The following is a 20924-nucleotide window of genomic DNA, read 5'->3' as shown; positions in this document are numbered from 1 at the left end:
AAATGTCTTACTATAAGTCACATCCGCCTCTCCTTTACGGCCGCCATTCGCCGGTTCTATCCCAGAATGCCCGGTGGCTCGTAGAGTCGGGCAGAAGACATTGCAGCTCTTCTCTCCTCCTGGCCCGTCTGAGTTGCAGCAACATTAATAGCTGCTGGTGTTGCTCCACAAACACGTCATATATTTWATTTTTTTATTTTTATAGCGTTGCTTGGAGCCTCGGCCGGTTTCAGAGCCCAGTTTTTCAGAGTTTGATGTGACCTCCAGACTGAGACAGCAAGTCGATGCCTTTCACACRGCGTTGGCCTCCATTCGTCCCTTTGGTCTCTCATGGGATGAGAGACAGARGYTKAGGAAAGCTCGCCGTCCTGCAGCTCGTTTACTCACAGTCTCACCTGGGAGCTGACCTTTCAGATCCACCTGCCCGGCTCTGAAGCGGAACAAAATAATCTGCCTACCTGCATCTTTAAGCAATAATGTGCCGTGTTTTCTCATCGTAGTTATTAATTTATTCATTTTAAAATGAARTGCTGTAAAATATCCAAATAATGATACCAGCACTGCAAAAACAGAAAATATTACCAAGTATTTTTCTAGTAAAAATGTCTTAGTACACTTGAAATAAGACAAAATTAACTTCCAAGTAACTTTTCAGTGAGATATAGGAGCTAGTTTTATCTCAATAAATACTTAACATTGATTAAAAAAGTACTAGCATGTCATGAGATTGTCACATCAGCAGTGTTCAGTCAGAGGTCTCTTCAGATTCATTGCAAGACTGACTGCTACTGGAGACCCTCACCATCAACAATAATTCTTTAAAGGAGCAGTATCATGAAAAATTGACTTTTTTTAGCTTTACGTTGTGTTATAATGTTATTCGCTCATCAAAAACAAGCGTGGAGTGTTGCTTTAATTCTTTCTTATATTTGAGAGATCCTTTAGTCTCCATGGCAACCAGTCACCTGTGCAAATGGCTGGGTGGACCTAGCTCCGCCCTCGAGATACAGCTCCGCCTTAGAGATGCCGTTTCCGAGCTTCTGCCTTGCAGAGCAGCTCCTTCAGACTAGCCAGCATCAGTTAGCAAACATCTGGTGGAACTGCTGAGCTCATTTTACGAGCTACTTCTGTGTAATGCTGGTAAAAACGTCGTTAAAGGGCCAATTTTCTGAAGGCGAAGTTTCAGAAAGAGCAGGATTTTCTTAAAGAGACAGAGACTCAATTTCAAGGAAGTCTAAGTTATGCTTGGTATAATTAACCTCATTTTTCTAGCAACTGAAGGTAACAAAGTTACTAGACTGTGCTGTAAAATGGCACTATATGGTTGGCAAACACAGCACTATATACTTTTTTTGTATTTTCAAAGTTTACTGAACGTTCTAAATTACAAGTAAAATTACAGTAATTAACATTGAAAGGAATGCGTAGAAGTAAAAACKTATTAACATACTTTGATGATTTGAGTTATGACAACATTTAATTTCCCTGTGGGATAAATAAAATATTTTGAATTTAATTAAAATGCCAGTCAGTARAGCAGCTGTTTGGACCTGGCGTTGGTCATGTTCTTGTTTACTTGCTGATGTTTTTCCCCTCCATCGTGTCCTGATGACCTTTTTCTACCAGTTTCCTCCTCTGGCCTTGCACTGTCCTTGTCAGACCCCAAACCTCGAGGCATAGTTGCCACTTCTGGACTCATCAGGGCTTGTTGTCAGACTCGCAGTGACTYGAACGGTTCAAACAGAATGAGGTGGAGTTCATTTAAAAAGCTGAAAACATAAACTCAGCAACGGTTCAGCTAAATAAATCAACTATCTGAGTTAAATGAATCTCATTCCTGCTGCTTGCAGGTCAGGTTTTCTTATCTTCTTCAGATTTGGGTGTTTTAAACCGTCTGTTACCACGGCAACCRGTGATGGGCAGCCGTCATTAATTGCCTTGGAAAGATTTGCTGCCTTTATTGCCGTTCGCAGAGTAACCAAGCGGCTACGGCTTCGGACTGCGAGCCAAGAGGGACGTCCGCGACGGTTCGTTACTGTCTGCTCAGGAGTGTTTGCGTTTAATTAACTCTCCGTCGCTTTACGGTGTGATTGTTCATCGCTGCGGCGCGTCACGACAAGAGAGGCAGAGGGAAAATTTCCTTACTGAAGACAAATCAATAATATGTTAAGTGAGACAGTAACTTGGAGCTGATAGCAGAGAGTTAAAAACGCTGTTAAATTGAGGCTTTGTGCTGCAAACTGAAGCAGTTTGCATTGATACTCTCTTGTTTGATGGAAAAAATGTTTCCAGTGTTGTATCGTTTATCATTTATCGTGATGAGAAATTTGATTTTTTTTTTTGCTTTGATAAATTCCAGTTAATGATGTTCAATAAAAAACAAAACTGACAGTATTATCAGAAAAGTTATTTTTTACAATTTTCTTCAATTGTTTGTTYAATGAATATCAGTAAAGTTGAAAATATGGTTGAATGCAGTTACAGTGTGCAGTTCAATTGAATAAAACTTAACTATTTAAGTAACTGCAGCCCTGATGAAGCGTGATTCACATGGGAATAGCCATACAGCTAGTTAAAATATAAGTAATAAATACTTGTTTTTAATCATAACTGTTCTCGTTATYGCAGTAAAACCATAAATCTAAATCATATTCTAATCTAAATCCATATCACCCACCCCCACAGTGTTGATCTTCAGGTCAGAAATTTAAAGGTTTGGGGGATTTTTAAAGGGAAACGGTAATTAAAAATTCAGTTTTTGCACATTTTTGTACTTCCATTTAGRTTTCTRCTGCTTCTAAAAACAGTSTTAAAAAATCCACCTGGCTGTTTTCTGGCAATAAGTTAATATTTTCTGGAGTCTAGAAAATGATTCGTTACTAAAATCACCCAGTTTCAGTTGCAAACAGTGAGGCACTTCACCGTTACCTAGCAACCCCAGCCGAGCCCAGACCCGTTACCTAGCAACCACAGCGGAACTCTGTTTGGTCAGCTGGTTTTACCGCATTATGGAAAAGACAAGTGTTTGATTGTTGACTTATTCAAACATTAGTCAATATTTCAGGACTGAATTGAAATAAGTTTTCAGAAAGTGGCTTGAGGCAACATTTGTTGTGAATTTTCRCTATAAATWCACTGAACTGGAATAGTGGAAGTAGATGTACGTATCTGAGCCTTTGTGTWTTTTTTTCTCCCCGTCATGAACTGCATGAATGAAATCATGAAGCATCACTGTCAATTAGCGCTGAAGCTAATTGTTAGTTTAGTACTCCATTAATCTGTCATTCTGACAGAGTAATTTGATTWWWAAAAATGATTGCCTCATTCTGCATATTTTTCACTTAAGCACTTTATACAATATAAATATATATTTTATACAGTAATAAAAATACACAAGAAAATCCAAACTAATATTTTAATTCTGTTTTTAAATAAGAAAGTAAACATATTAATTTCTTTAGTACAGCTTGATCATCTTATAAAATACTTCTAACGTCAACATGTGAACAGCTCAGCCATTTCTGCCTGACTTAACATCAATACAGWKTAAATAGTGGCCTGAATTTGTTGTTCTTTCAGCAATCAATCAGTTACTAAATTATTTCATGATTGTTCCAATAATTGAATCATCATGATTAATCAGATTAATTGTTGCAGCTCTAGTAGCATTTAAACTTCTGACTTTCTTCCACTAGCTGGTTTTTCTGTTACTCTGCTATTGTTAAAAATAAATCTCCACCGCTTTTGATTTAAATTTCCTGCTTTCCACTTCTTCTAATCTGCTTCCTGTAATTATACAACTCATTGTAGCTTCCAGGTTTTTCTTCCTTATCATTAATACCTGCATTTGAAACGTTTTGCTCCTTTATGCTTCCGTCAGGGGTTTATTTTGAATAAAAATGGTTGTGGCCAGTTTGCGTGTCATGGAACCCTGAAGCAGAGTTGATTGTAATTATACATTTCAAAGAGGCTAAAGCAGCTTACAGAAGTGCTCACTGAAGTGTAAGCCTTCCTCTCGTCTAATTTTCCCCCCACCGTGGGATCTGCAGAGTCAGCATTACGCTCGGAGTATGCCATAACCAGTTTGCGAGCATGCCAGTAACTTATGCAAGCAAAACACTCTCTTGCATAAAAACACTGACTGAGGAAAAGGTAGTTTTACTTTTTGTTAGCTTACATATTTACCTTCTATGTTTTAAATGAGGTTTATGTGACATGGAGACTCAAATCAGAGACATGGAATTGGTCACTTTTGTCACAAAAATAAAGATTTGATTTCAATTTTAAAATCTTTAGGCTGGACTCAGACTCAAGTTCTGGGGCTTGAGTCTAATCTGCAGATCAATGAGAAGAAAAGTCCTATAAAGTATGTGTCAAACTTAAGGTTCATGGGCCAAATCYGGTCTGTCATAGCTTTTCATGCTGCCCCATGGACTCTAAAGGGACACAAATAGAACCATCAGGATAACAGTGTGCTTAAATATTTTATCAATCTATTCAAAGCAGTTTTTGCCCGTTTACTGCCAAATTACATCAATTAGTTCATCCAGTTTCTCGCAAATTAGCGTGAAATTTCACGCAAAATCAGCAAATCTCTGCACTTTTTCATGCTAACTTGTGAGTTTAAGTTTAAAAAACTGATCAACAGCAACTACCACATGTTCGTCTCACAAAGGTAACTGTCATAATGACACTTATTGATAGTCAAATCAAAGATCAATAAGTGAATGTAGTAATGCTTTATTTTATGTGTGTAAATTCCAATGTTATCTCTATGGCAGCATAGAAACGTGTGCTGCAGTAACTGCGGTATTTACATTTAAGCAGCTTTTTATGCTAATGTTCATTTTTAAGCATTTTCCTGAAGGCAGATTTTCACAAGCCGGTATTATTTAAGTCATTACTCACCTGTTCTGTACGTTCTAAATGTGTCCAACACAGTGTTCATACTCGCATCCAACCAGACTTTGTATCCCTCATGATTTTTCCTGTTGGACTTTATCGTTTATTTCCCGCTAATAATCTTGCAGACCTGATTTTGGAGAATTTTCCTGCTTCAGTGTTTGCTCATAAGTCAAAAATGACCCAGAAAATGTCTCAGATAACGCATTGTATTCCACTACCTCTGTCATCATAACACTGTTTGGCAGAGGTTTGCTCTACTTCCACATGGAGTTTATGAATTAGTCCAGTCATTTGAGACTTTACTTGTACTTGGAAACCTTATGAGTACCTCCGTCCTGTTTGTACGTGTTTCATTAACCTGACATGCCATGAAGTGCCTCCTCACTGCTCCCTTGATGCCAGTTGGCTGCGTGGCAACGTGTCTGCCATCAGCTTCCTGGGTTGTTTGGGAAGATTTTTAAAGCGTGAGCAACATTCCTCCATGAAAGGCTCTGTTGTCTTTTTCACTGATGCTTCTCATCTGCTCTCAGAGGTCAGAGTCAGCTTAGCGGAGAGGAGCAGTGAGGGAGTTGTTTTCATTCTGCCGTACAGAATGATGTACAACCTGTGCATCCTGGCAATGGTCACCATAGCAACGACGTTCAGTCCTAATGGGAATTCTGTGTTTCCTGGATCTATAGGTTCTACATCCATCCAGCGAGAATCCAGCATGTGTTGGCTCACAACACATGCTGGAAACAAACAGCTTATTTATCATTAAGTTGTTTCATGTCAAGAAATAATGTGAAATTCCCTAACCCTGTGCTAAAAATCTATGTTTCGTATCTCCTGCTCGTCTCAAACGATACATTTTGCCATTCTTCGGTAAGCTAATAGGTATTTGGACTTTTTCAGAGCTCTCAGTGATGCTGCATTTAAGTTCCAATTGTAAACTAAATAATTCATACTAGCTGTAAAAAAAAWTCATCATTCATTGTTATCAGCACACTTCACTGAGGTGAAAAGCCAGAAAGAGTMATTTCAATAATTACTTTAAAACCATTTCTGATTCAATGGAGCCAAAACAAAGTAAATCTTCTAACTGCTGTGAAGTTCATTTTCTCTGTTAGCTGAGTCTGACARCAAGAAGTCAAAATTCATTGGAAATTTGGGGAGAAATCTCCGGGTGGCCATTAATGTGAGGCGACAGAGACGCTTCACCTGGCTTACGATGCTTTCTGGATGCATCTTCAAAAGTTTCTGCCGCCACGACTTCCTGACAAAACCACAGATTTAGAGAAACTCATCATGACCGATAATATAAACACACACTAATTAATCATTTAATTGCATGATACATTGAAATGAATTTGATAATTTCCATTCTAATGATAAATTTTTTAAGGGCAGTTTGGCTTACAGAGACTTCCTAAAACATATTTATTACTTTTGATTATCCAACATCTATTGTTTCACATATTTTCCAATTTATTCCAGTGTTTGAAAAATATGTTGATCTTTAAGTTGACTGAAGGACGGTTTTCAACATTCCACTCAACTATCAAACAATATGCTTKKATATAGCTTTCTGTGGACAGTCAGCTCCTTTTAAAATTATAATTTATTGGTGTTAATGTAATAGTTATTAGTTTTGCAAATTTTGATGATCATAACTTCAAATACTTCATATCATCTTGTAAGGGAGATATTTAGCAAGAGTTTCACTTGTTGAATTGAATTATATTTTTCCAATTTATTCCAGTATTTTCAACCAGACTTTTTCCTTCCACTCAATTGTCCGTTAATATGCTCAGATATTACTCCGTATGAACGGCCAGCTTTTTGTTAATGTAACAGTTAAATATTTTGTTTCATAATAAAAGTTCCCAGAAATGATGGCTTCAAATACTTTACATCTTTGTAAAACCGAGGTATTTACTATGAGTTTCAGTGGAATTGCTGGAATAAACAAAAGTTTTTAATGGTTTTGTTGTAATTTTGCTCTGTTTTCAGCTGTAAATTGAGTTTCCGTGTGTGTTTGTAGGATGGACGCCGTCCAGATTAAGTATATTTAGACTACTGCAGGTGCTGCAAGCMAGAGATTGATCGTGCCGGTAAAAATAACCCATCCCGATGCAGCGGCAGCTCCACTGTGTGTCCTTGGATTGGCCCCAAAAAATTAAATCAAGCAACAAAAGGGAGGTTTTTTGGCTCCCAAATGTGTTCAGTCAGGGCTGTGTTGTATTAATTAATTTATTCAAAGGGATTACAGGCCAGATTGAGGGCTCATTCACGCAGATCTCACTAATATAATCTGCCTCTAAACATTTCAGAGCGACTTATCTCTCTGAGACTCGTTCGTTCTGTGGAGCCGGAGTCCTCCGTCGGGCTTTATCTATATCTGATGGCCGCCGCAGCGCCTTTTGTACCCACAATCCCCTCTAATCCTGCCCACTTCCCCCCTTACACCTCCGCTCCCGTTTAATCCCCATCTAACAGCCGCCACTTCCTTCTTTGAGGAAAATYATAAATAGGCCAAGCTGATGAGGACAGATGCAGCTGAAATGTCCACTCCTCCCAAATTGTTTTCCACAGAGGGGATATTTAAAATATTTTTCTGGTGATGTCATTGTGTGATGCCATCCAGCTTCAAGGCGGGTCCGAGTGACAGAGTTCCTCATTTTTATGGTGGGAACGTCTGTTTTCAGCCGCATCTGCAGCATCGTTTCTGGCTTCAGTGATTTGTGTTTTAAGCTAATCGAGCAGAGCCAAACACACACACGCATACTCACACAGAGACTGGTCTGTGAGGCTCTGCTAATTACTGTGGAGAGCAGTTAATTGATGCTAAGTACAAACGGAAGTAAAAGTGTCATCATTTTGCAATTTATTTAGAGTGATTGTCCTCTGTTGGTCGGAGACATTCAGACAAAAATCGATGGATGGATGGATGGATGGATGGATGGATGGATGGATGGATGGATGGATGGATGGATGGATGGATGGATGGATGGATGGACAAACAAGTGGTCAACATGATGGTTGGATGAATGAACAAAGGGATGGTTGGATGGATGGATGGATGGATAGACAAACAAGTGGTCGACATGATGGTTGGATGGATGGATGGACAAAGGGTTGGATGGATGGAAATAGAAGCAAATATCGTTCCAGCTGCACAGGGAGGGATTCATTCACTGCAAAAACACAAAATCTTGATCTAGGTTTTGGTAAATTGTTTCACTTAGAACATGAGTAAAATATCTTGTTGTAAGTGAATATATTTGTCAGTGGAACTAGAACTTTTTCACCAATATTAAGGAATTATTGACACAACAAGCTGCTGAAAAGTTAGCTTTGTTTTATTTCAAGTTTACTAAGATATTTGTACTGGAAACTAGATGAAAAAACATCAGATGCCACTCTTCAACCGAAGAAAAAAAATGGACAAAGTTCTAGAAAAAGAACCAATCTTTCAGTGGAAAAATGACGGAATGGAGTTCAGGCCAAATTTGGTTACAGGCAACAGGAAGCGAGTCACAGGCTGCTGTAGTTAAAATGGGTTTTATTTATCATTTTTTCCATCCATTTGGCCATGAATGATTCAGTCTGGCCCATTTCGRATGTCAGGGAAGACTTTTATGAATRCAAAACAATTTTAAAAAATCAACCAGGACATTTTTATTTTATTTAAAAGCATTAAGGAGAAGTTAAATTAGTTTAATCTTATTTATTCAGCCTTTAATATACATTTTGAGATTAGACAAAATCAGCTCATTTAGCAAATTTAAAAAACCTAATTCAAAGAAATATTTAACTGTATAAACTACTTAATCTCTGTGAAACCTTAATTTCACTACACTTTGAAATAATGTACATAACTTTCACTGCTTGATACTTTCATCAAGTGTCAACGACGTTCAGGACCTGGCCGTTAGGATTCAGGTCACTTTCGAAAAGATCGGATATCCAAGGGCCTGGGTCGCATAAAGGGTATCGGGCTGCAGTGTGATCGCATCCTTAAAGGTGTATTTTATTTCTTCCTTGTAGGTATAAAGTTGTCACATAAAAACCACATAAAAACCCAACTATTCTAAAAACTGATTCAAAAGGTTTCTGAGAAAATCTGACACTTAAATTACTTTTTTTGTTAATCATAAGTAAGTAGTAGGTATTCCTGAACGATGTTCCATGACAGTTTAATAGGCAGTTATGGTTCCTAGAAGGAAGCTCTGTGGATCATCAGACTTTAAATAACTGTCCGAGCAGCAATCTGTCTCTGGCAGCAGCTCCATTTATAGCTGGGGGTTTCGCCTTCCTGTCTTCTTCTCCTCCATCTTCTCCCCCGTTTGTCATATGATGATGTAAGACAAAATCTGAATGATTTTATTAGTTGGCGAGGCTAAGCTGGCGTGCAGAAGGCTGCCTTGTTTTTTTTTTTTTTTTATCCCGGCTTTGCATGCGATGTGCACTGCAGCATTAGCTGCAGGACAGATTTCCACGCTGGGCAGGCAGATGCTTTTCTCCCCTCCCCTTTGGTGTTTTTTGGAAGTGTCACAGAATGCAAGGCGAGAGGACGCGTTGGTGTGAAGCAGCATCGTGTTGCAAAGCATGCAGCAGAGCACACCGACTCGTATGCATCTCTGTTATTTTAATTTTCAACCTATTGCATAGATTAACCCTCTTCTATCTTATTTCTGACTCTTTCTGTAGCAAAGATCATTAAATACCAATCATATAAAAATTCATGTTCTTTAATTGGTTTTTGTCTCAATGTTGGTCTTTTTAATTATCTTTTTTTTTTCATTTGGAGCATCATTAATGATCTAGGAGAACATTTTAAAAACTTAATTTTCTCTCTTTTAGACTGCACTGAGGCGACGCGGAAGCAGGGAAGCTTTTAAGGACAAGAAATCCTCAAGTCAGGTGAAATAAATCCCTTTTACTTGAACTGTTTTATGCTATATACATTGTCAGCCATGTAAAAATGATTGAAGGTGAAATCTAGGAGTAAAAAAACAACACAAAACTCATTTTTTAAAGATAAAATATTGGATATTTTAGAGTAGCAGCATCTTGCACAAACTAACCCATTTAATAACTTAGAATATTATTGAAAAGGTTAATTTATTTCAACACCACAACCACTAATCATAAATATTAGTTCCTCTAATCCTAAAGTGTAAAATCAACATGGTTTTTAGTGAAAGCTAATGCTAAAACGCTAACTTTCATTTAGATTATGTATGTACCCTTGAAAGACTACAATCTTGAGTACGTATTTATTTTTATTATAATTTACATGCTCTATAATGCCCTTATATGTCATGTTTGTTTATATCTTGTTCTCCATTTGCCATTTTATTTTGTTCCTGTATCTTTCTTGTTTTAAATGAAGTTATTGGTGGAAAAAAAGAGAGAGGAAATGCGGCTGCTGCATAAACTTAAAAATAAGAGTATGAATATAAATGTACATAACATAAACTTCTTGATAACCAGAAGTTCAAGACAGATGTCAAATTTTATTCAGCTGAAAGTTTACAAAACAAAAATTAGCGCTTTATAATTATTTAGGGGAAGCTAAGTGCGCTAAATGTTTTGAGAGTTATCAAAAGCGCTAAAGAAGTCTAAAAATTTGGAGTGGCCGTTTTCAAAGGCTCTGTGCTTCTGCCTAACAGAGCGCCCCTTCAGACTAGCGGCAGCAATTGACAAATACCTGGTGGAACTGCGCATCTGCTGAGTTAATTATATCAGCCACATCTCAGTGAAACGCTGGTGAAAACACTGCTAAAGGCTTAATAGAGGAGCRATGTTGTGATGACTTCCTGAAGGCGGAAATTCAGAAAGAACAAGAACTTCTTAAAGAGACAGAGACCCAATTTCAAGACTTTAAATTACAAAGTCATGTTTCTTTTTAAGTCATGTTTGACATATATAGCAACTAAAGTTACTCAGTTGTGCTATAAAATGTCACTCTGCCTATTAAAATCTCAACTTTGCCATTCTCCAGTCTTGACCTGCCTGGTCTTTATTCGCAGGAGGACAGTGCAGACCTTCGGTGCCAGCTCCAGTTCGCCAAAGAGGAGTCCAGCCTCATGAGGAAGAAGATGGCAAAGCTGGGTCGCGAGAAGGATGAACTTGAACAGGAGTTGCAGAAGTACAAATCAGTTTACGGTGACATTGACAGCCCCCTTCCCCTGACGGAGTGCGCAGGCGGCGGCCCTCATACGACTCGAGAGGCAGAGCTCCGACTGCGCCTGAAGCTGGTGGAGGAGGAAGCCAACATCCTGGGGAGGAAGATCGTGGAGCTGGAAGTGGAAAACCGCAGCCTGCGAGCGGAAAACGAAGACATTCGCAGTCAGTACGAAAGAGACTGCTTTGGGCGGGAACCCTTCGCCAGCATGCCCTCGTCTCCTTTCGGCGGAGACCCGTTGGAGTCYGCGGGTGAGCTGCGGCGACAYCTCCAGTTTGTTGAAGAAGAAGCTGAACTTCTGCGCCGATCCATCTCCGAGATTGAGGACCACAACAGGCAGCTGACGTCTGAACTCAATCGCTTCAAGTTTGGCCCCAGCAGCGCCTCCGGACTCATCGCTGACGAAGGCGGCGAGGCGGGATTGTTTAAATCTGGGAACGGGGCCGGCGGTAACGGCTCCAGCTGCGGGATGATGATGGAGGAGCTTAAATCGGCACGGATGCAGATCAACGAGCTSAGCGGGAAAGTGATGAAGCTCCAGTACGAGAACCGAGTCCTCATGTCCAACGTCCAGCGCTGCGACCTGGCCGCGCACCTTGGCCTTCGCACTGGGAGCCCTCGAGACAGCGATGCGGAGAGCGACGCCGGCCGGCGAGAGGCTGCCGAAGAGGAGGAAACGGGCCGACTTCTTCTCCTACAGCCAAAACGGGAGGGTCCAGTTGGCGGAGAGAGTGACTCCGAAGACCTGTTTGAGAAAACGGGAACCACCTCAGGTTTGGGAAGCATCAAACCCTCGGATGGCAGCGACCTGAGCGCCGTTGAGCTCGCCAATCGCAGAAGGGAGGAGCGGGAGTCGTTCGCCAACGTGAAAAGAGAGGCAGACCGGCTGGGGAAGACCGTCGACCGTCTGATCACAGACACAGACAGTCTGATCTTCGAAGGCAGGCTGCTGGTGACCACAGGGGAGAGCCTGGAAGGCGGATCCAAACCAGACACTCAAGTTCTGGACACCATCAACACTCGCATGAAGGCTTTCCGTACAGAACTGCACATCTTCATGGAGAAGCTGGACCACGTAGGAGACGGGCTGAGAGAGCGGACCGAYGATCTGTCTCCAATGCCGAACCTCACAGAGTCCAGCAGCTTCCTGTCTACGGTTACGTCCATGTCCCGTGACTCTCCCATCGGCACCTTCGGAAGAGACCTGGTCACGGACTTCCAGGTTAGTCCAAGACACTTTACTGCGGTTCCGTTCAATCAAGGTGACATCTTTACTTTAATTTTAATTTCTTCTGCTGCTTTAGTTCCTTGTAAAAACATAAAAGGAAAAACATTTCTAATGACCGGCTCAAGCAAAGTCCTCTTACGCTCTTACATTTATACTAAAGCTGAAAGGATTAATCAAATTACTCATGATTAATTGATTATTAATCATCACCTAATTTGGTAATCAATTAATCATTAGCTGGAGTATACAGACTCCAAAAAAGGTAATTTGCAGAAAGAAGAACATATTCAGATGAGTAAATAAGCCAAAACTGTACAAAAATAAATACATTTTCCATTAAAGATAAAACCAACACGTCTTTATCTGTTCTACCAAAAATTCAAGTGGCAGTTTTAGCTTCACCAAGTTCAAAATATGTAAAAAAAAAAAAAACACCAAACACCACCTTTTCCTGTCCAGTTATTAATCGTTTGAAAAATAAAAAAAATCAACAAATTATAAGTGAAGCACAAAACACTGAGCTTTCCATGTGATGTTAGAAGAATTTTAGATGCAGAAGCATTTTTGCTGCACAGGATTAAGAGTACACTAAAGGGATGCTATGTTATTGCATTTTAGGCAATAAAATGTTCAGTTTCTTATATAAGAAAATTAATTGTGTTTTTTTGGCATCTTCTAATGTATTTGCAATGTTGAAATGGAAAATCTGCAGAATATGCCAGTTTATTTTAATTTGATTTATCGGTTAATAGACAGTATAATCGATAACTAAAATAATCATTAGTTACATCCCTAATTTATTAAATTTCCAGTCTTAAAAGGATCATCTCAACATTAAACTAAATTGATTTGTCCCCGTCTTTACCTTCGTAGCAGATCAATCCAGATATGTGGCTAATGATGGGTGAAGTCATTTTAAATGTAGGAATCTATTTGAGTCTGCATTAAACTTTCCYAAGTGTTCAGTCATTAGAGGAGCATTTAAGGCCAAAATCAACCAGATGAGTGCTTGAGTCAGCAGTGTGTGTGGAAAAAAAAATCAGTCCTAATTAAAGATGGTGGCAACAGTGTGCAGCAACCTGCACAGACAGGCCCGTTAAGGGAAAGCATCAGGTTGGAGCAAAATTMAATCTACTATAATCTCTCTGATTAATTTTCTAGCCTGTCCTTAAACAAAATGGGTTCATGACGTTTCAATAGTACTTCATTATAGGATAGATTCAAAAAAATTACAATTTCAGTTTACAACTTCTGCACTATTTGGAAAGATGACTCTGTCATTACTCTTCTCTGCAAAAGAAGTGCAACTAAAATACTTTGTAATTGTTTTTTCTCCACTAAACCAGTGCTAATTTTTGTATTGCACTTGTTAGTGTTTGCACATCCTTAAAAAATCTCAAATTAAGACTTTAGAATGTCTTAAAAGCATTAAAAGATTAAAATACATTGTCTACAACTTCATTAATCACATAATTTAAATTTTGTCTTGGTATGACCATTTAATCTAGTAGTTTTTGATTTAGTACCTCGCAGGACTTTTCTGTCAGGTCGCTAATATAACCGTGCTAGCTAGTTGGCTAAGTCTTTTACGGCTATCATTCGTTTAGTGCAAATGTGTTGCCAGTTCGTCTTCGCTATTGGCTTGTGTCTGTTGCCAACCCATATGAGGTGCATTCTGTTCAAAAAAGCTTAGCACTTTGGGGGTTAATTATGCAGAGAGCATCACAAAATATGCTTTTTTTTCCCCAGTCTTGATACAGGTCTTAAATTTAAATCAGAACGGTCTTAAAAAGGTCTTAAAAGGCCTTAAATGTGAGGTGGTGAAATCTGCAAAAGTTCTAAGTTATTTATCTGTGAAACTACTTTGAAAAAAATCTTTTATTTTGAGGTAGTTGACAAACTACCAAAATAAAATAAAATTCCAAGATGGAATCAGAAACTGAAGTATCAATCTTACCACGCTTTTATCGGCCCAATACTGATACCAGCTTGGTATCAGTCTACAGGTCCTTCTAAAAAAATTAGCATATTGTGATAAAGTTMATTATTTTCCATAATGTAATGATAAAAATTAAACTGTCATATATTTTAGATTCATTGTACACCAACTGAAATATTTCATGTCTTTTATTGTTTTAATGCTGATGATTTTGGCATACAGCTCATGAAAACCCAAAATCGATGTCTCAAAAAATTTGCATATTTCAAGTGTTTTAATACCAAAAAAGTCAACTTTCAAATAATTATGTTTAAGTTATGCACTCAATACTTGGTCAGGAATCCTTTTGCAGCCTTCAATGCGGCGTGGCATGGAGGCAATCAGCCTGTGTCTCTGCTGAGGTGTTATGAGCTGTATGCCAAAATCACCAGTATTAAAACAATAAAAGACCTGAAATATTTCAGTTGGTGWGCAATGAATCTAAAATATATGACAGTTTAATTTTTATCATTACATTATGGAAAATAATTAACTTTATCACAATATTCTAATTTTTTGAGAAGGACCTGTATATTTTGGATTGTTTGGTTCACCTTGGTTAAAGTTGGAGTTTGTGACTTTTAGAAAAATATATATTTTTTACATATTTAACTGTCACCATGTTTATGTGTGACAGTTTGAGACAGATAATCGAAAGATTGAATTCCTTCACCTCCTCCCTGAGCTGCTATTGCCGTCTGAAGAAATGCACCACTCCCAATCAAAAACAACCAATCAGAGCCAGGAGGAGGGTCCCAGTGCTGTCAATTTTACTCATATACATGCTGCTAAATCAGCTAATGGTGGAGCAATGACTTAGTGTTACTGGAACCCTGTTAATCTGCTGTCRTCAGTGGACATGTTAACTAGCCTTAGCATTAATGACGGGCTCCGCTGACGGGGAGAAGATTGACAGCGCTAAGACCCGCCTCCTTATTCTGATTGGTTGCTTTTTTGTTAGCTCTGGGAAAGCTTAATTTATTTTCTCTCATTATACCGTCACAGCATAGTCACATAGTTTCAACAAATGTGAAAAAATATTTTTATAAAAGTTACATACTGCAGCTTTAAGCATTTCTGAATCATTTAAAAGAGTTATCTTACTCTACTGTGGTACTAAAGCTAAATCACSCTGAAAAATTGGATGTTGTCAAAAATGTGGTAGTTCCCTGTTGACCTTCAGTCTCAGGTGTCTCCATGATAAGCCACCCAGCTCTGCCACACTGGCGATAGACACCACTTCTCCTCAGTCCCACCGCCATCGCTTTCTGCTGCCGCTGCATCCACATCTGCATCTCCATGCACATCCTCATAGCCAGCAGCCCTGCCTGTCCGCCTCCCTGCACTCACAGCCTTCCTGCTTCCAGTCACCCGGGGCGCTGAGCGGAGTTTGCTTGGTGTGAATGGAGTAAGTACTGAACGGGTCACAGCAGCTTCTTCCATCTGGCTCAACTTTCTGGGCCTCCTTCTCTATTTGTTGCATGGTAAAAATTTATCTTTAACCTTCTGCTGCATTATTCTGATCTAGGGGTGGGCAATTATCGTATCGTTTATCGTGATGAATTTCTTGTCATGATGAGATTTTYGATTTATTGTTGTCACTATAAACTTCAGTTAATGTTTAAAATGCTTTTTTTTTCTACTGTTTTTTTTTTCCACAAGAGCATCAAGAAATATAAGTAAATTCAAAAATATTACATTTATTGATGAAGTTTTGGTCCAAAATAATTGTTTGATTTATTAGAAGAGGAAAAGATTWGTTTTTTAGTTCACTATATTGGTTTATGTTTAAGTACTAAARGTTTGATATGAATGTTCCTATTTATTGAATGACAAGAGTAGGAGTGGGCAATTATTGAATAGTTTATAGTTTATGATAATATATTTCTTGTCATGATAAGATTTTTGATTTAWCGTTCTCACTATAAATTCCAGTTGATGTTTAAAATACAATTTTTTCCATAAGAGCGTCAATAAATATCAGTTCCTGTTKAAATAAATGTGAAGGAATATATTGAATTGGTTAAACTTAATAAATTAAGTTGGATAAACTTAATTGAATTGCTTGTTACCTATAGAAGCAATTCAATTAAGTTGATTCAACTATTTAGTGTAAGTTTTGAGTTAAATTAACACAAAAAAGTAAGTTGGCATAGCAAAAGCAAAAGAATTAAGTTAAATTAATGTAAATAAGTCCATAAGAGGAACTTCAGCCCAAAAAACACTTTTTGGAGTGTAAGGCTCATTAATGAAGTTTTGGTCCAATAAAATTATTTGATTTATTTGAACAGGAGAAAATTTGTTTTTAATTTAATATATCGCTTAATGTTTAATACTAAAGGTTTGATATGTGTGTACATTAGCCTGAGCAAGGGACAGCTTCCACCAGAAATTAATTTATGATTTTTAGTTTGATTGTAGRCTTTAGCCATAAATATTGTTGTAAAACAATGTACGCTGGATTCCTATTTACTAAATGACAAGAGCAGGGGTGGGCAAATATCGTATCATGTATCATTTATCGAGACAAATTTCTTATGATTTATCATTGGAATGATAAATTACAGTTAATGTTAAAAAACTGACTAASATGTTATTTTTACTATTTTCTCTACAATTTTTTTCACAAGACTAATAAAAATCAGTAAATCTGAAAATATGCTTAAGTCTCCACTTGCAGTGATATAAATCACACTTCTTTAAGTATGTCGGGTCTTGAAAAGAAGCTTATTTCAAATGGAAATGTTTTTCAAGAGCTGGTTATGAATTCTTTGTCATGCAAAATAAATCATACGGTTTCTACTATAATTTTTATTGTTATCACAATAATATTATTTTAAAAAATTATCCATATTGCCCACCCCTATTCTGATGATAATTTMTTTGCTGCATAAATGGTTTGGCTTTTGTGTTTTTACAATATGTCATGTCACATACTTGGACCTACAGGAGGGAAGTGRTAACTATTGTGTTTTCAGAGAYACAGACTGTAAAATGTGAGGAAAAAATAACATGTTTAGTGGCATTAGTTGCATGGTGCTKTATGAGTGGCCTGTGGAAGAACCTTGTTGCCTGGCATCCTGCTTTCTGTCCATGTTTTACTGCGGCTCAGTGTAAGCAAACATGTCGGTACGGTTTACTTCTCCAAAGCAGCTTCATTATCTCTCTGCTGCATGATCAAGCAAACATCTTGTGTTTTTTTTCAAATCAGTCAGACCCTGTTAGAAATGATGATACCACTAGGAGAACCCCGTCTTCTTTGTAGAGAATGTTTTAAAACTTTCTGAACGCTCCTTTTGTCTAATGACTTGTTCCTGCTTTGCTTCTCTACCTGACCTGTAGGATTTACTGGTTAGTCTGGGAGAAGCTGGGTGGTTTACACAGCCAACTGCTGCTTTAATAGCCTGATGTTTGTAAAAAAAATTAATTTCAACACAGTCACCAAAGGAACAACAATACTCTTCATAATGTATTTTTCCCTGAAAAACATTTAACTGTAGATTTAATTTTATATTTATGACCTAAAACAAAACAAACTCCAGGAAAATGTTCCAGATCTACTCCTAGATTTAGGGTTAAGTTCTCAACCGAATGAAGATTCAATAATAACGTCGAACTCAGGGTAGCGTTAGCATAAACTTGTTACATTACGAACAAAAAAAAAACAATGTGTACCATGTTTTATTCATTGTTAGTGACTCAAATCTGTGACTTAGGCTACATTCACACAGCAGGTCTTCATACTCTGTTCCAAGTTTTTGCTGAAATTGTTTTTTTGTGTGTGGTTGTTCATACTGCTGATTAAAGTGTGATCAAACTTTTTGAAATATGGATGCAGTCTTATTTAAAAATTAGAAAACATTAATGTTGACCATTTTCAAGTGGTTACATTGTTATATATTTGATCAATCCAGAYATTTGCTCCGCCTGTGTATACTTCTTTATTCATTGAAAGAAATCCAACCATATCTAGTCAGTTAAACTTTTTTAGATTTCAGAACATATAAAATCAAGTTAATTCAGAAATTGAGGAAAGGTTCTTTGTGTACTGCTGACAAAAGTAAAAAAAATATATATATATATATTTAATTTTAAAAATTATAAATTGTTTTTTTATTTGAAATTTACTTTAAATACAAATGCATACAGATCCGTGATCTGTATGCAGATCACGGATCCTCATCATTAGACCTCATCATTAGACCAGGTGATWGCACTATATTGAGACGAATCCATTGCTAATTAAAACTAATAATAAAAAATATTGAAAAGAGCACTCTTTACAAAMTAAAATACAGTTTAGTGAAAGCCAGCTGTCAACGGAAAATCAACATCTGACTCCATAACAGCCAGCGGCCAATCAGCTGCTGGTTCTAAGCAGAACCGCTTGGCCGGCCCGATTGGAACCACAGCTCTTGTGGTTCCAAGGGGCCGGGTGGAACCGGTCGCAAGTTGTAATGCAAACACGGTCGGAGCCGTTCCGTTCCGTACCGTTCCCTKCAGTGCGAAAATGCCTTAAATGAGCTAAAGACTGCAGCTCAGACAGAAATGCACACATTCTCCCATGAAAGAGTGGGTTTGACTTATTAGCCTTGGGTGTTTATGGCTCTTTCTCACTCGCTCATAAAGATCTGTTGATGTTTGCTGTTTKACCACTCGAATCCAACTCAAACTGAACTCTGTTTTAAATTCATTTCAGTTTGAACTTCACTGGAATAAATTAAACTGAGTCTTCTCCATTTCTTCAAGCTTTGCTTCAACTAAGGCAAATAACATGAGCTTGTTTACACATCTTTAAAGTTTAATAAAAATATTTAAAGGCAGAGCAACCTACTTTTCATAACTTATAACTTTTTTGTGACTTTGTGTCAAAGTAAATATGAAAATTTGTAGACTACCTTTTTTACTTTTTGGAATTAGATGCTCAGAAATTTTTGTGTGCAATATCTGTACAGATGTTTCCTGCTGTGTGATATAAAAAAACTTTAACTTTTAAGTTTAAACAGAAGCTTRAACATTTCAGTTAAAATGACCAGATTCAAATGCAAAATAACTTCCTCTACTATAACTACCCTAAAAATATTTTTATTTGGAATAGCAGCTACACCCTCTTCTGTTTGAATCCTATTTGKTGTTTTTGTCATAAAACCTTCAGTTAATCTGCCAGTATTTGAAACAAATCCTAAGATAAAAAATCAAGCTAATTTGCTTATTTTTGAGCACTGAATATGTGTTTGTCTCGGAAAGCTTTATAGCCAGATGATGATCATTAATGTTCAAGCTTCAAAAAGTGCAGCTATCCTTTTTCAAATAAAAATTTCAAGGGATTTTTTTTAGATGAACATTATGAATAGTTATTCCTTTGGTGAATTTTTTATTTATTTTTTTGCTAACCGATGGTACGATTTAGCACAGTTTCAAGGCATGCAACTAATGAGTTCCTGCTTACAACTTTAAAAAAGAGGAATCATTAGGAATATATATTTATATATTTATTTTTTCCTTTGTTCCATGCTTTTTTGTCTTAGCAACTAAGCTAGTTAGGTGGTAACCGTTAGCACATGCTACTACAGTCTAAAGGTATGTCATTTTACAATAAAATTGATTAGGAATTCATATATATTTTATACTTTTAATATTTCTTTCCATTGACCAATGCTTTTTGTCTTGGGAAGCTTTAACTTTATTGTTGGCTCGTAATCGTTAGCACATGCTAGCACAGTTAATACGTTAAGAGGTTCTATASCTTGTAACTTGTTTCTGCTCAAAAATGTCAACTGAAACCCTTATGAATTTTTCAATGCTACATTCTCTTGATATAATTTGCTTCATACAGACTTTTAGATGCTTTCCTTAGACTTTTGCTTCTATGGCACACATGACTGTGCGCTGACATGTGTTGGAAGAACCATTAGCGTGCTAGCTCTCGCTCTGCAATTTTCCGTGGTATTTCTCAGCTGTTGGTTTGGACTCATGTATCCCTCATTGCATGCGCTTCATAACAAGTGTTTTGCATTCTTTTCCCCCGGTTCCCTCTCTTTGTTCCTCTTTGTGTTCCCATCAGATGTTTCAGCCCATGATTTTGTTCATCCTCATTCTCGTTCTCTTCTCATCTCTCTCATACGCCGTCATCTTTAAGTTGGTTTTCCTTTTTGCGCTTTTCTTCATACTCTAGTCTGACCGCTCTCCACACCGTTTAGTTCGTTAGTTGATTTTTCTTGATTTTTTTTGTATTTTATTTTATTTGCGTCCCCTCTCCTGCTTATATTCTTTATCATTTTATTTATTTTTATTTTTATTTCCCCCTCCTGCTTGCTTTCTTTCCTTGGTCCCTTACCCTATTTGGTGTCTTTTGTCTGTTTTGTCCACAATCCACTTCACACATGTCCCCCACACCTCTCATCACGACCACGGCCATCCCTTGTACCCGTTGCCCACCCTTCTACCCCTTTACCACGGCCACCACCCCTTTACCCTCCCTTCCCATGTCACTCACAGTCCGTTCAGAGGGATGAGCTGGAGTGGCGTCTAGGACAGGAGCGAGGCGTGGAGCCCCAGAGCCAGGTTGGGGGCCCGGCCCAGAGCAGGGGAGCCACGGGACTCCCCATGTACCACAGACCCCTGGCTTTAAGAATAGAGGT

General features: G+C 37.9%; 1 protein-coding gene across 8 annotated transcripts in view; it reads left to right on the top strand.

The window, feature by feature from the left end:
* Window positions 1–20924, top strand: part of mtcl1 (microtubule crosslinking factor 1) — a 69963-nt gene that overhangs the window by 16658 nt on the left and 32381 nt on the right. For 7 of the 8 annotated variants that reach the window (XM_008434586.1, XM_017310005.1, XM_017310006.1 and 4 more), the window contains 3 exons: window positions 9751–9810; window positions 10923–12299; window positions 20782–20922. In XM_008434586.1, the coding sequence (XP_008432808.1) occupies window positions 9751–9810; window positions 10923–12299; window positions 20782–20922 (1578 nt within the window). The remainder of the gene's footprint in view (window positions 1–9750; window positions 9811–10922; window positions 12300–20781; window positions 20923–20924) is intronic. The other variant, XM_017310007.1, reaches the window with a different exon arrangement.

Source organism: Poecilia reticulata, linkage group LG17 (assembly GCF_000633615.1).
Source record: "Poecilia reticulata strain Guanapo linkage group LG17, Guppy_female_1.0+MT, whole genome shotgun sequence".
NCBI lineage: Eukaryota > Metazoa > Chordata > Actinopteri > Cyprinodontiformes > Poeciliidae > Poecilia > Poecilia reticulata.
The sequence above is the reverse complement of the archived record's forward strand: the minus strand, read 5'-3'. Positions and strand labels throughout refer to the sequence as shown.